Source organism: Strix uralensis, unplaced genomic scaffold (genome assembly GCF_047716275.1).
Source record: "Strix uralensis isolate ZFMK-TIS-50842 unplaced genomic scaffold, bStrUra1 scaffold_131, whole genome shotgun sequence".
Classification (NCBI taxonomy): domain Eukaryota; kingdom Metazoa; phylum Chordata; class Aves; order Strigiformes; family Strigidae; genus Strix; species Strix uralensis.
Genome location: NW_027436770.1, coordinates 1 through 12,476, shown reverse-complemented (window position 1 = coordinate 12,476; position 12,476 = coordinate 1). Strand labels below are relative to the sequence as shown.

Here is a 12,476-nt window from a genome sequence, read left to right as displayed (position 1 = left end):
GGGTGCCTGTGGCGTTTCCGGGGTCCCCCCCGCAGTGGGGTGCAGGTTGGGGGGGGGGGGGGTTGTAGGGTATCGTACCCCCCCCCCAAGCCCCCCCCCATCCCTCAGGGCGCCCCAAAACCCTCCTGAGGAGACGGGGGTGCAGGCTGGGGGGGGGGGGGTGTCGAGGTGGGTGGGGGTATTTTTGGGGTGCCCTGGCTGGGCAGGGAGGGGGGGGGGCAGCACCCCAACATACCCCCCCCCCCCCCCAGGGCAGGATGCTGCGGGTGCACAGTCCCTCCTCCATGGGCTGCCCCCCCCAGGGCATCTTTTGGGGTACAAGTGCCCCCCCAAACCCCCCCATACCCCCAGCCCCCCCCCCCTCCCAGTACTCCCAGTTCCCCCCCCCCCAATTTTGTCCACAGAATAAGTGATTTTGGGGGGGCAGGATCCCTGCAGGGCCCCCCCCTGGGGACAGAGCGGGGGGGGAGGGGGGGGAGGCACTTCCTGGCCAGATGTTCCAAACATCTGGATCCTGATTGGGGTGGGGGGGGCTGAGAACGGGCCAGCTCATCACCGCAGTGACACAAGGGGGGGGTCCCCCACATTGGGGGGGGGTGTCGTGTGTGTCCCCCCCCCGGGGCAGGAGCGATCTCGGCTCATGCCTAAATATGGAGGGAGGTGGCGATGCGGGGGGGGGGGGGGGGGGGAAGGGGCTGTTTTTTTAAGGAGGGGGGGGCCTCAATTTTTTTTTTTTGGGGGGGGGGGTCCCCACCACGCGCCACCCCCACTCATGCGGCGCAGCGAGGTTTTATTGGGGGGGGGGGGGGGGCGGGGGGGGAGTGTGTCAAAGGATTTACACGGTGGGTGGGTTTAAATACTGTGATGGGGGGGGGGGCACCCCTTTATGGGTGCTGGGAGTGGGTGACCCCCCCCTCGCGGTCACGAGTGGGGTGGGGGGGGGGTCAAGGAGGGGGGGGGGGGGTCCTCCGGGCTGGGTCGCTGTAGGACTTGTTGCTTCGGCAGCCCCTTGAGTTGGACGAGGAGCTCCCGTATGAAATCCTGCTTGGGGGGGGGGATATTAAAAAAAAAAAAAAAGGAGGGGGCGCTAATTAAGTAATTAGGGTAATTAGGGACCCCCCCAAAAAAATTTAAGGCCCCCCCCAAGCTGCTGCTGGAGATAAGCGGGGAGGAAAAGGCCCCCCCCCAGAGGAAGCCGGAGCCAAATATTTTTGCCTTTTAAAGTCCGGTTGGAGCAGCCGGAGCTGCGGGCGGGGTGGGGGGGGGGGGGAGTGTGTGTGTCTGTCCCACTCGTGTCCCCCCCCCACGCGTGCTCCCCCCCCCCCCCCAACCCCGTGGGGACACCCCCCCCCCAGTGGGTGCGTACCTCAGTGTCGGCGACGCACGACTTCAGGAGGCCCTGGATGGATGGGGGAGGGGGTGAGTGGGGGGTGTCACGCGTGTCCCCCCCACTCAAAACTCGCGTGGGGGGGGTGTGTGTGTGTCCCCCCCAAAATAAAACCCACCTGCAGCTTCTGGACTCGCTCCTCGTCCGTCTCCAGCTCCAAGAGGTCGTCGATGTTCACCTCGTCCGGCATCTCCCCCTCCTGCCACGGGGGGGGGACACACACACACCCCCCTGCGTGTCCCCAAGGCGTGTCCCCCCCCCACGCGTGTTTTGGGGGGGGGTGTCCCCAAACCCTCCGCGCACGCTGAGCATCCCCAACACCCCCCCCCCGCACCTCTCCGGGGTGTCCCCGAGCTTCCCCCCCCCCGCAGTGTGTCCCCAACCCCCCCCAAAGTGTCCCGCGTGTCCCCAACCCCCCCACGTGTCCCGCGTGTCCCCAACCCCCCCAAAGTGTCCCCAAACCCCCCCTTAAACTGCCCCCCGTGTCCCCAACCCCCCGCTTAAACTGCCCCCCGTGTCCCCAACGCCCCCCCCCCGCGTGTCCCCAGCCCCCCTCACGTATCTCCCACCCCCCCCACGCGTGTCCCCCCCCCCCCCCCGTGCCGAAGCCAGCGGGATAACGGCACATCGTCACCCTCATCCTCCCCCCCCCCCCTCCGCCTTTCCCGCGGGGTCCCTCCCCACGCCACGGGGGTGAGGGAGGGGGGGGGGACACCCCCCCCCCACGCGTGACCGCCCCTACCCGCCCCCGGTAGAGCTCCTCGAGCCGCCCGTCGATCCACTGCTCCGTGTCCAGGCGCCGCTGCAGCTCCCGCCGGTTGTACTTGACCGTGACCCGCGCCGGGCGCCGCTGCAGCCCGGGGCTGCGGGCGGGGGGTTGGGGGGAGCGGCCCGGGGTCCCCCCCACCCCCCCCCGCCCCTGCCGCCGCCCCACGCGGTTCGCCGCCATCGCTCGTGGGGAGGAGGAGGAGGAGGAGGAGGAGGAGGAAGGGGAAGGGGGGCGGGGGGGGGCAGCCGCCGGCTATAGGGGGCGGGAGGGGAGGGGCCAGGGGAGGGGCTGTGGCGGGGGAGGACGGGGGGGCGGTATCGCGAGGGGCTCCCCCCCCCCCAACAGAGACCTGTAGAGCCCACAGCCCCTCTGACCCTACGGACCCTATAGCCCCTATAGACCCTATGGCACTTATAGCCCCCTATAGACCCTATAGACCCTATAGACCCTATGGCACGTATAGCCCCCTATAGACCCTACAGACCCTATGGCACTTATAGCCCTTATAGCCCCCTATAGCCCCCTATAGCCCCTATAGACCCTATAGACCCTATGGCACGTATAGCCCTTATAGCCCCCTATAACCCCCTGTGAACCCTATAGACCCTATAGAGCCCCGGAGCACCCACAGCCCCTCTAACCCTATAGCCCCTATAGCTCTGATGGCCCTTATAGCTCCCTAGAGCCCCCTGTGAACCCTGTAGACCCTATAGCCCCTATAGCCCCGATAGCCCTTATAGCCCCTGTGAACCCTGTAGACCCTATAGAGCCCCGGAGCACCCACAGCTCCTCTAACCCTATAGCCCCTATAGCGCCCTACAGCACCCCCAGTTCCCCTAAACTCATAGACCACTACAGCCCCTATAGCGCCACAGTTCCTCTAACCCTATAGCCCCCTATAGCACCCACAGCTCCCCTACAGCTCCCTACAGCCCCCTCTAGCCCCCTCTAGCCCCCCGTAGCCCCCTATAACCCCCCATAGCCCCCACAGCTCCCCTATAGCCCCCTATAGCCCCCCATAGCCCCCCTATAGCCCCCATAGCCCCCACAGCTCCCCTATAGCCCCCCATAGCCCCCCCAGCCCCCCACACCCTATAGCGCCGGCTCCCTCAGGGCCGCTTTTTCCCGCGCCACATGCAAATGAAGGGGCGGGGCCTGGCGGCAGCGCCCGGGAGGGCGGAACCTGCTCGCGGGGACGGGAGGAGGAGCTCGAGGACGGGGGGCGGGGGCTTATGAGAGGCGGAGCTTATGGTGGGCGGAGCCTCATTGGGGCGAGGCTTGGCGGGAGGGGCGGGGCGTACCTGAGTGACGTTGGCGGGAGGGGCGGGGCTTGTTGGCGGGGCGTACCTGAGTGACGTTGGCGGGAGGGGCGGGGCTTGTTGGCGGGGCGGGGCGTACCTGAGTGACGTTGGCGGGAGGGGCGGGGCTTGGCGGCGGGGCGGGGGCGCACCTGAGTGACGTTGGCGGGAGGGGCGCACCTGGGTGACGTCACAGCGGCGGCGGCGGCCATGGCGCCTGGGCGGCTCCTCCCGCTCCTGCTCCTCCTGCCCGCGGCCGCCGCCATCGAGGCCCGGCCCGGCCCCAACGGGCTCCCCCTGCTCGGTAACGGCCGCCTCCAGGCCCCGGGGGGCGGCGGCCTCCGGGGGCCTCGTGGGGGCGGGCCGCGGCCTCCTGAGGGCCTTGGGGGGTGGGATCGTGAGGGGGGGCTCTGGGGGGTCGCGGTCTTTGAGGGGCCTGGGGGGGTCCTGACCTTCGGAGGGGTCGCTGGGAGGGTTTGAGGGGGGTCCTCGCCTTGAGGGGGGGGCTCTGAAACCCTCTGAAGGCTCCTGGGGGGCGGCCTGTGGCTTTGGGGGGGCCCTGACCTTCGGGGGGGGTCCCCGCCTTGAGTGGGGGGCTCTGAAGGCTCTTAGGGGGCGGCCTTGGCTTTGGGGGGGCCCTGACCTTCGGGGGGGGTCCCTGGGAGGGTTTGAGGGGGGTCCCCGCCTTGAGTGGGGGGCTCTGAAGGCTCTTGGGGGGCGGGCTGTGGCTTTGGGGGGGCCCTGACCTTCGGGGGGGTCCCTGGGAGGGTTTGAGGGGGGTCCCCGCCTTGAGTGGGGGGCTCTGAAGGCTCTTAGGGGGCGGCCTTGGCTTTGGGGGGGGCCCTGACCTTCGGGGGGGGTCCCTGGGAGGGTTTGAGGGGGGGTCCCCGCCTTGAGTGGGGGGCTCTGAAACCCTCTGAAGGCTCCTGGGGGGAGGCCTGTGGGTTTAGGGGGGTCCCAGGGAGGGGTTTGGGGGGGGTCACAGCATGGAGGAAGGGGCTCTGAAACCCTCTGAGGGCTCCTGGAGTGGGGCTGTGACTTTGGGGGGGCTCTGGGGGCCTCTACAAGGGTCCTGAGGGGGTCCTGATCTTTGGGGGGGGGTCTCTGAAGCCTCCTGGGGAGGGGGCTGTGGCTTTGGGGAGGGGGGGGGGGTGGCTCTGGGAGCCTCTATAAGGGTTGGGGCCTTTTGGGGGGGCTGGGGGGAGTCTGAGTGGGGTTGTGGGCTTGGGGGGTGACTCTGGATCCCGGGGGGGGGGGGGGTGTCTCTAAATCCTCGGGCGGGGGGGTGGGGGTGGTGTGTGGCCAGGAAGAGCCTCTCTTCCTCTTTTTGGTCATTTTTAAACCCAAACCAGCGCATTGCTCATTCCCTACGCGGGGAGGGGGCCGGGGGGAGCCGCCCCCGTGGCTCTGGTGAAGGGGGGGGGGGTTGGGGTGTCAAAAAGGGGTTCGCCCCCCCCCCCAAAGCCATCCCTCCCTCTGCTCCAAATTTCCTCCTCGCTGCGAGAAAATCCAGCCCAGCGTTGGGTGTTGGGGTGATTTGATGAGCCCCCCAGGCTCTGGGAAGGACAGATGCAGCCCCCCCCCCCCCCCCCCCCATCGCAGGATCTGCCCCGCTCCCCGGGCAAAGGTCGGGCAAAAAATCGGGCAAAAAATGGGCAAAAAATGGGCAAAAAATCAGGCAAAGAATGGGCAAAAAAAAGGGAAAAATATCGGGCAAAAAATGGGCAAAAAAATGGGGCAAAAAAAAGGGAAAAATATCGGGCAAAAAATGGGCAAAAAATGGGGCAAAAAAATGGGCAAAAAATCAGGCAAAGAATGGGCAAAAATTGGGCAAAAAATGGGCAAAAAAAGGGGAAAAAAATGGGCAAAAAAAAGGGAAACAAATAGGGCAAAAAATGGGCAAAATATCGGGCAAAAAATGGGCAACAAATGGGCAAAAAATCAGGCAACAAATGGGGCCCAAAAATCCGGCCAAAATCCGCGGGAGCCCGGCGAGCGGCCGGAACCCCCGAGGGAGCGACTTGGCCGGTCGGTTCCCTCCAACCTCCGTAAACAGGAAACAACTTTCACTTTTCCCTCGGCGCCGTAACGAGGAACAAATCCGAGCGGCCGAGTCGCGTCCCGCCGCGATTTTCCCCCTTCCTGACCCAAAACCGGGGCTGGGCTGGGGCTTGTGGCCAGTTGGGGGGTTCGGGGGCCCCGTGGCCACCAGCCCGGCAAGTCCACGTGCCGAGGTCTCCCGGGGGGCGGCTCCACGACGGGGGGGGTGGGTAAAGCCCGGATTGGGGGGTTTAGGCCGGGTTTTGCCTCCAACGGGAAGTTTCTGGCTGTTTGGTTTATTATTCTCGTTCTGTTTGTTATTTGGTTTATTCTGGGCAATTTTTTCTTATTTGGTTTTTTTCTTATTTGGTTTAATTTTTTTTATTCGGTTTATTATCATCAGTTTATTTTTATTTTTTTTTTTCTCATTTGGTTTATTCTGGTCGGTTTAATTTTTCTTACTCAGTTTAATTTTTCTCATTTGGTTTATTCTTGTCGGTTTGGGTTTAATTTTTCATCTTGGGTTTAATTTTTTTTGTCTTGGGTTTAATTTTTTTCATCTTGGGTTTAATTTTTTTCGTCTTGGGTTTAATTTTTCGTCTTGGGTTTAATTTTTCGTCTTGGGTTTAATTTTTCGTCTTGGGTTTAATTTTTTTCGTCTTGGGTTTAATTTTTCGTCTTGGGTTTAATTTTTTTCATCTTGGGTTTAATTTTTTTCGTCTTGGGTTTAATTTTTCGTCTTGGGGTTTAATTTTTTTCATCTTGGGTTTAATTTTTCGTCTTGGGTTTAATTTTTCGTCTTGGGTTTAATTTTTTTCGTCTTGGGTTTAATTTTTTTTCGTCTTGGGTTTAATTTTTTTCGTCTTGGGTTTAATTTTTTTCGTCTTGGGTTTATTCTTGTCGGTTTAATTTTTCTTACTCGGTTTAATTTTTTCTCATTTGGTTTATTCTTGTCGGTTTAATTTTTCGTCTTGGGTTTAATTTTTCTTCTTTGGTTTATTCTTGTCGGTTTAATTTTTTTTGGTTTAATTTTTTCTTACTCGGTTTAATTTTTTCTTACTCGGTTTAATTTTTCTTCGCCGGTTTATTCCTGTTGGATTACCACCATTGGTTTAATTTTTCTTCTTCGGTTTATTGTCAGTTTATCAGTTTGTTTTTTCTTATTTTTTTTTTTCTCCTTCAGTTTATTCTTATTTGGTTTATTCCTTCCTATTCAGTTTATTCCGGTCAGTTTATTCCTTGTTATTGGGTTTATTCTTGTTGGGTAGGAGCCCTCCACGTTGGGTAGAGAGTGAGTCTTCGGCGTTGGGTTGAGTCTTCGGCATTGGGTTGAGTCTTCGGCGCTGGGTAGAGCCCGCGTCTTCGGCGTTGGGTTGAGGGTTGAGTCTTCGGCGTTGGGTTGAGGGTTGAGTCTTCGGCGTTGGGTTGAGGGTTTGAGTCTTCGGCGTTGGGTTGAGGGTTGAGTCTTCGGCGTTGGGTTGAGGGTTGAGTCTTCGGCGTTGGGTTGAGGGTTGAGTCTTCGGCGTTGGGTTGAGGGGTTGAGTCTTCGGCGTTGGGTTGAGGGTTGAGTCTTCGGCGTTGGGTTGAGGGTTGAGTCTTCGGCGTTGGGTAGAGCCCCGCGTCTTCGGCGTTGGGTAGAGCCCGCGTCTTCGGCGTTGGGTTGAGGGTTGAGTCTTCGGCGTTGGGTAGAGCCCTCATCCCGGTAGATGGGTTCCCCCCGGTAAAGCCCGTCCCAAGGAGGGGCCCGGGGGGGTTTGGGTGGCGGGGGGTGACGCTGGCGCTCCCCTCCCCCGCAGAGCTCTGCTCGCTGCCGCGGGCGGTGGGACGCTGCCGCGCCGCGGTGCCGCGCTGGTGGTTCAACCTCACGGCCGGCTCCTGCCAGAGCTTCATCTTCGGCGGGCTGCGACGGGAACGGCAACAACTTCCCGACGGAGAGGGAGTGTCGGGAGAGCTGCGGCCCGGCAGCGGGTACGGCCACGCCGGGGGGGCGGGGGCAGCACCCCAAAATAATAACCCATCGATGGGGTCGGGTTGGGGTCAACACCCCAAAATAACCCATCGATGGGGTCGGGTTGGGGTCAAACACCCCAAAATAACTCATCGATGAGGTTGGGTTGGGGTCAACACCCCAAAATAACCCATCGATGGGGTTGGGTTGGGGTCAACACCCCAAAATAACTCATCGATGAGGGTTGGGTTGGGGTCAACAGCCCAAAATAACTCATCGATGGGGGTTGGGTTGGGGTCAACACCCCAAAATAACTCATCGATGAGGTTGGGTTGGGGTCAACACCCCAAAATAACTCATCGATGAGGTTGGGTTGGGGTCAACACCCCAAAATAACTCATCGATGAGGTTGGGTTGGGGTCAACACCCCAAAATAACCCATCGATGGGGTTGGGTTGGGGTCAACACCCCAAAATAACCCATCGACGGGGTTGGGTTGGGGTCAACACCCCAAAATAACCCATCGACGGGGTCGGGTTGGGGTTAAAAAACCCAAAATAAGTCACCAAATTGGGTTATTTTGGGGTCTTGAACACCAAAACAATAAAATAACCCAATTTGGGGTGTAAGTTGGGTTTTTCTTCCATTGTTTTGGTGTCACATCACTCACCTCACCAGGTAATTTGGGGTTATTTGGGCATTTTTTAATTGTTTTCGTGTCAAACACCCCAAAATGACCCAATTTGGTTTATTTATTGTTTTGGTGCCAAACCCCCCATTTTTTTGCTTTCTTTGGGTTTTTTTTTATCATTTCGCGTTCAACACCCCAAAATAACCCAATTTGGGGTTTTTCTTTTATAGTTTTGTTGTAATTTTGGGTTATTTGGGCTTTTTTTTAATTGTTTTCGTGTCAAACACCCCAAAATAACCCAATTTCGTTTATTATTTGTTTTGGTGCCAAACCCCCCATTTTTTTTGGTTTCTTTGGGGTTTTTTTTATCATTTCACTGTGCAACACCCCAAAATAACCCAATTCGGGTTTTTTCTTTTATACTTTTGTTGTAATTTTGGGTTATTTGGGCTTTTTTTAATTGTTTTCACGTCAAAACCCCAAAAAAATAACCCGATTTGGTGCGGCGCTTTTTTTCGCGTTTTGACGCCAAACCCCGCCGTTTTTTTTGCTTTATTTACCTTTTTTTTTATCATTTCGCTGTTCAACCCCCCCAACCAACCCTCAAACCGCCTCATTTTGGGTCATTTTCCTTCCTTTTCCCCCCCCCCCGCAGCTCCCAAGACCCCCCAGCACCGCGCCGAGGACGCCGCCCGCCGCCTACGCCGGTAAAACCTCAGCGCCGCCGCGTCCCTTCCCACCCCCCCCGCCTCCCTCTCGGGGGGCACCGGGGGGATTCGGGGGGGCTTTCTGCACCCCTAAACCCCCCCCCCCCTTGCCCCCCACACCCCCCCCCCCCAGAGCACTGCGCCGTGCCGCGCGTCACCGGCCCGTGTCGCGCCTCCTTCCTGCGCTGGTTCTACAGCCCGGCCAACCGCTCCTGCCGACAGTTCATCTACGGCGGCTGCCGCGGAAATAAAAATAATTACCAAAACGAAGCGGATTGCCTCAAACGCTGCGGCCCCGAGCCAGGTGAGGGGCTTGGGGACACCCCCATGTCCCCCCTCTTTGTGTGTGTCCCCCCCCCCGATCTCACCCCAATTTCTCTCCCCGCAGACGCAACCGGCGCCGATTTCCGCGGCGATTTCTTCTCCGCCAAAGGTAAGCGCCCGCTGCGTTTTGGGGAGAATTCACCCCTTTTTGGTTATTTAATTTTGGGTGTGTCCCCCCCATTTCTCCGCAGCGTTGGCCTTGGGGTCCTCCTGGCCGTCCTGGCGGCCGTTTTATTGGGGTACGTCACCAACGTCACCCTCAAGACGTGCCGGGGGAAACCGGAGCTGCTGGCGGCGGGCGCGGGCCCCGGCGACGACAAAGAACATCTCATGGGCAACACCTACACCCTCTGAGGGGGGGGCCCCCCTCTTTGGGGACCCCCCCCTGGAGGGCGGGGGAGACCCCCCCCCCAAAATGACTTCGCACCTCGCTCCTTCTTTATCGTTATTTTTTCCGGGGTATTTTTTCCTCTCTCGGGTGTGGCGTTTTTTAAATCTTTTTGTAGAAAAACAAGGATGGGGGGAATCATTGGGGGGGGGGGGGCACCCCCAAAAAGCACCACCCCCCCCTTTTTAATTTGGGGGGGGGCTCCCCTTTTCCCAACGGTGGCCAGCTGGGCCCAAGGGGGGGGGCTGGGGACCCTCCCCCAGTGATTTTGGGGGAGATCCCAGTGATTTTGGGGCAGGGTGGGGCTGGGACCCTCCCCCAGTGATTTTGGGGGAGATCCCAGTGATTTTGGGGCGGGGGGGATCGCAGTAATTTTTTTTTTTGGGGGGGGGGGGTCCCAGTGATTTCAGGGGACCCCCATCCCCTTGTTTTTTTTTGGGGGGGGGGGTGTTTGTGATTGTTGTGTTGAATCGAATCAACCAGATTTAATTCTTAATTTTTGGGGTGTTTTTATACATTAAAGGGACTTTTTTTTGTTTTTTTCCTGAATAAAGGGAAAGGGTGAACCACCCTCCGGGGGGGCCTCAGCATTCTTGGGGGGGGGGGGGTACCCCAAAACCCCCTGAAGGGCTGAAATATAGTGGGGGGGGGGGGGGGGGATGCTCTGAGGGGGCTGGGACCCCCCCAAGCCTGGATGAGGCCCTTTGGGGGGGGGGGACACACAAAAATGGGGTGTCCAGGGCTTTGTGGGGGGGGCACTTGCACCCCCCTTATGTGCCCCCCCCCCCCCTCAATCTGCTGACTCAGCCAAGACAAACCTCGTGGCCCCACCTTGGGTGGGGGGGGGGGCGCTTGGGGGTCCCCCTATTCCCCCCCCAACCTCTGGGGGAAAATTGGGGTGTCTGGGGGGGGGGGTGTGTGTCCTGAACTTGCCCCACCCCAAATATTTGGCCCCACCCCTCCCTGGGAGGCACCGCCCCAGGGCAAGGTCCCCCCCTGCCCCACCCTCAGCACCCACAAAAGCCGGGGGGGGGCCCTGGGTGGGGCCGCAGCCGCTGGCAGCTCCCCCCCCCCCCCCCCGCCATGGACACGCAGCACCCCAAGGAGCCGGGCAAGAAGCACAAGGTGAGGGGCTGTGGGACCCCCCCCAAACTGCCACCCCCATAGCCCTGGGACCCCCCCAACTCCCCCCCCCCATATCTTGGGGACCTTCCCCCCTGGCAGCCCAATAGCACCAGGACCCCCCCCCCCCCCACCCTGTGGCACTAGGACACCCCCACTTTGACCCCCCCCCCCCCAACTCTGGGACCCCCCCCCCCATACCCTGCACCCCCCCCAGCACCCCCCAACCCCCCTGGGACCCCCTGGCTGGGTGGGGGGGCACCCCCAGGTCCCCCCTTTAACCCCCCCCCCCCGACCCCCCCCCAGGACGGCCACTCCGACTCCTCCAGCTCCAGCTCTGACAATGAGGGGAAGGTAAGACCAGAGCCCCCCCCCCCCCCCCCCCAAAATGTCCCCTGCACCCCAAAACCACCCCCTGGCCTGTCCCCTGCACCCCGCGGGGGGGGTCACACAGCCCTGTGACCCCCCCCCCCAGCACCACGGCCCCGGCGCCGAGCGCAAGAAAAAGGATAAAACGCACAAGAAACCCAAAGAGAAGAAAAAGGAGAAGAAAAGCCCCTGAGGGGGGGGGGGGGAAGGGGGTGACAGGGGGGTGACAACACCCCCCTGACCCCCCCCCCCCCCCCCCGGGGTGGCACCTGCCCCCCCCCCCCTTCCTGCTAATAAAGAGCAAAGTCACAGGAGCAAAGTCCGGTGTCACACCCTGGTGTCATGGGGGGGTGGGGGGGGACACATAAAACCACAAGGGTGCCCCCCCCCACCCCAAAATCCCGGGGGGGGGGGGGGGATACGTGACCCAGCAGCTCCCCAAAGTTGGGGGGGGGGGGGGGCTGGAAAGAGGAGACCCCAAAACCTGATGGTTTTGGGGGGGGGGGGCACCTCACAACTGCTTGTTCCTGCGCCTCTAAAAGCAACGTTTATGATATTGGGGGGGGACACGATATTGGGGGGGGGGGATGTGATATCCAAACACCCCCCGCCGTGGGGGAACCCCCTCAAAAGTGGGGTAACCCCCCCCCCCAAAAAAAAAAACAAACAGGGTCTGGATTGTGCTCCCCGGGCTGCGTTTATTGAAGCGGCCGAGGGCAAAGGGGGGGTCGGGGGGGGGAAATGGGGTTCAAGGGGGGGTCAGGGGGGGTAAAATGGGGGTTAAGGGGGGGTGAGGTGGGGTTTGGGGGGTAAAATGGGGTGAAGTGGGGTTTGGGGGGGTCGGGGGTGAAGTGGGGTTCAAGGGGGGTGAAGCGGGGTTTGGGGGGGGCCCGGGGGGGGTAAAAGGGGGTTCAAGGGGGGGGGAAGTGGGGGTAAAATGGGGTTAAGGGGGGTAAAACAGGGTGAAGTGGGGTTTGGGGGGTAAAGCGGAGTTCAAGGGGGGTAAAGTGGGGTTTGGGGGGGCAAAATGGGTTTGGGGGGGTTCGGGGGGCCCCCCCTCACCTGAGGAGGTGGTAGGTGAGCCAGTACATGAAGAGGGGCTGGGCGGCGGCGATGGCCACGGTCAAGTACATCCGCAGCTGGTTCTTGGCCCCTCGCACCAGCACCCCCTCGGCCGCCGCCTCCGACAGCAGCTTCAGCCGCAGGCTCCTGATCTGAGGCACCAAAAAAAAAGGGATAAACCCCCCCAAAAATAAAAATCCCCAACCCTGCACGCACACACCCACACCCCCCCCCCAATTTAATTTGTTACCATGAAAACGAAGATGCTGAGGCAGCACCAGCTCAGCACCACGTAGTAGCCGGGGCGGCCGAAGAGGAGCCCAGAGATGAGGCCGAAGATCATCCTGGCGCGGCCGAGGGGGGTGTTATTGGGAAAAAAAATACAAAACTGCCAGCCCCCACCCCCAAAAAAAAGTCTCACCCCACGTATT

The 12,476-nt window shown here is 60.5% G+C and overlaps 3 protein-coding genes across 3 annotated transcripts; 1 reads left to right on the top strand and 2 right to left on the bottom strand.

The window, feature by feature from the left end:
- Positions 1–820: 820 nt before the first annotated feature.
- On the bottom strand, positions 821–2,363 carry LOC141938524 (protein phosphatase 1 regulatory subunit 14A-like). The gene is made up of 4 exons (XM_074857381.1): positions 2,130–2,363; positions 1,506–1,586; positions 1,367–1,399; positions 821–1,041 (listed from the first exon to the last, which is right to left on the bottom strand). The coding sequence occupies exons 1-4, from the start codon at positions 2,334–2,336 to the stop codon at positions 922–924; spliced, it is 441 nt and encodes a 146-aa protein (XP_074713482.1). The 5' UTR covers positions 2,337–2,363; the 3' UTR covers positions 821–921.
- A 1,262-nt stretch (positions 2,364–3,625) lies between these two features.
- Positions 3,626–9,537, top strand: LOC141938540 (uncharacterized). The gene is made up of 6 exons (XM_074857408.1): positions 3,626–3,758; positions 7,291–7,462; positions 8,729–8,780; positions 8,914–9,084; positions 9,169–9,213; positions 9,296–9,537. The coding sequence occupies exons 1-6, from the start codon at positions 3,665–3,667 to the stop codon at positions 9,521–9,523; spliced, it is 762 nt and encodes a 253-aa protein (XP_074713509.1). The 5' UTR covers positions 3,626–3,664; the 3' UTR covers positions 9,524–9,537.
- A 2,347-nt stretch (positions 9,538–11,884) lies between these two features.
- Positions 11,885–12,445, bottom strand: LOC141938532 (protein YIF1B-A-like). Its single transcript, XM_074857394.1, has 2 exons — positions 12,296–12,445; positions 11,885–12,197 (listed from the first exon to the last, which is right to left on the bottom strand). Exons 1-2 carry the CDS (start codon positions 12,386–12,388, stop codon positions 12,042–12,044), a joined length of 249 nt encoding a protein of 82 aa, XP_074713495.1. The 5' UTR covers positions 12,389–12,445; the 3' UTR covers positions 11,885–12,041.
- Positions 12,446–12,476: the final 31 nt, after the last annotated feature.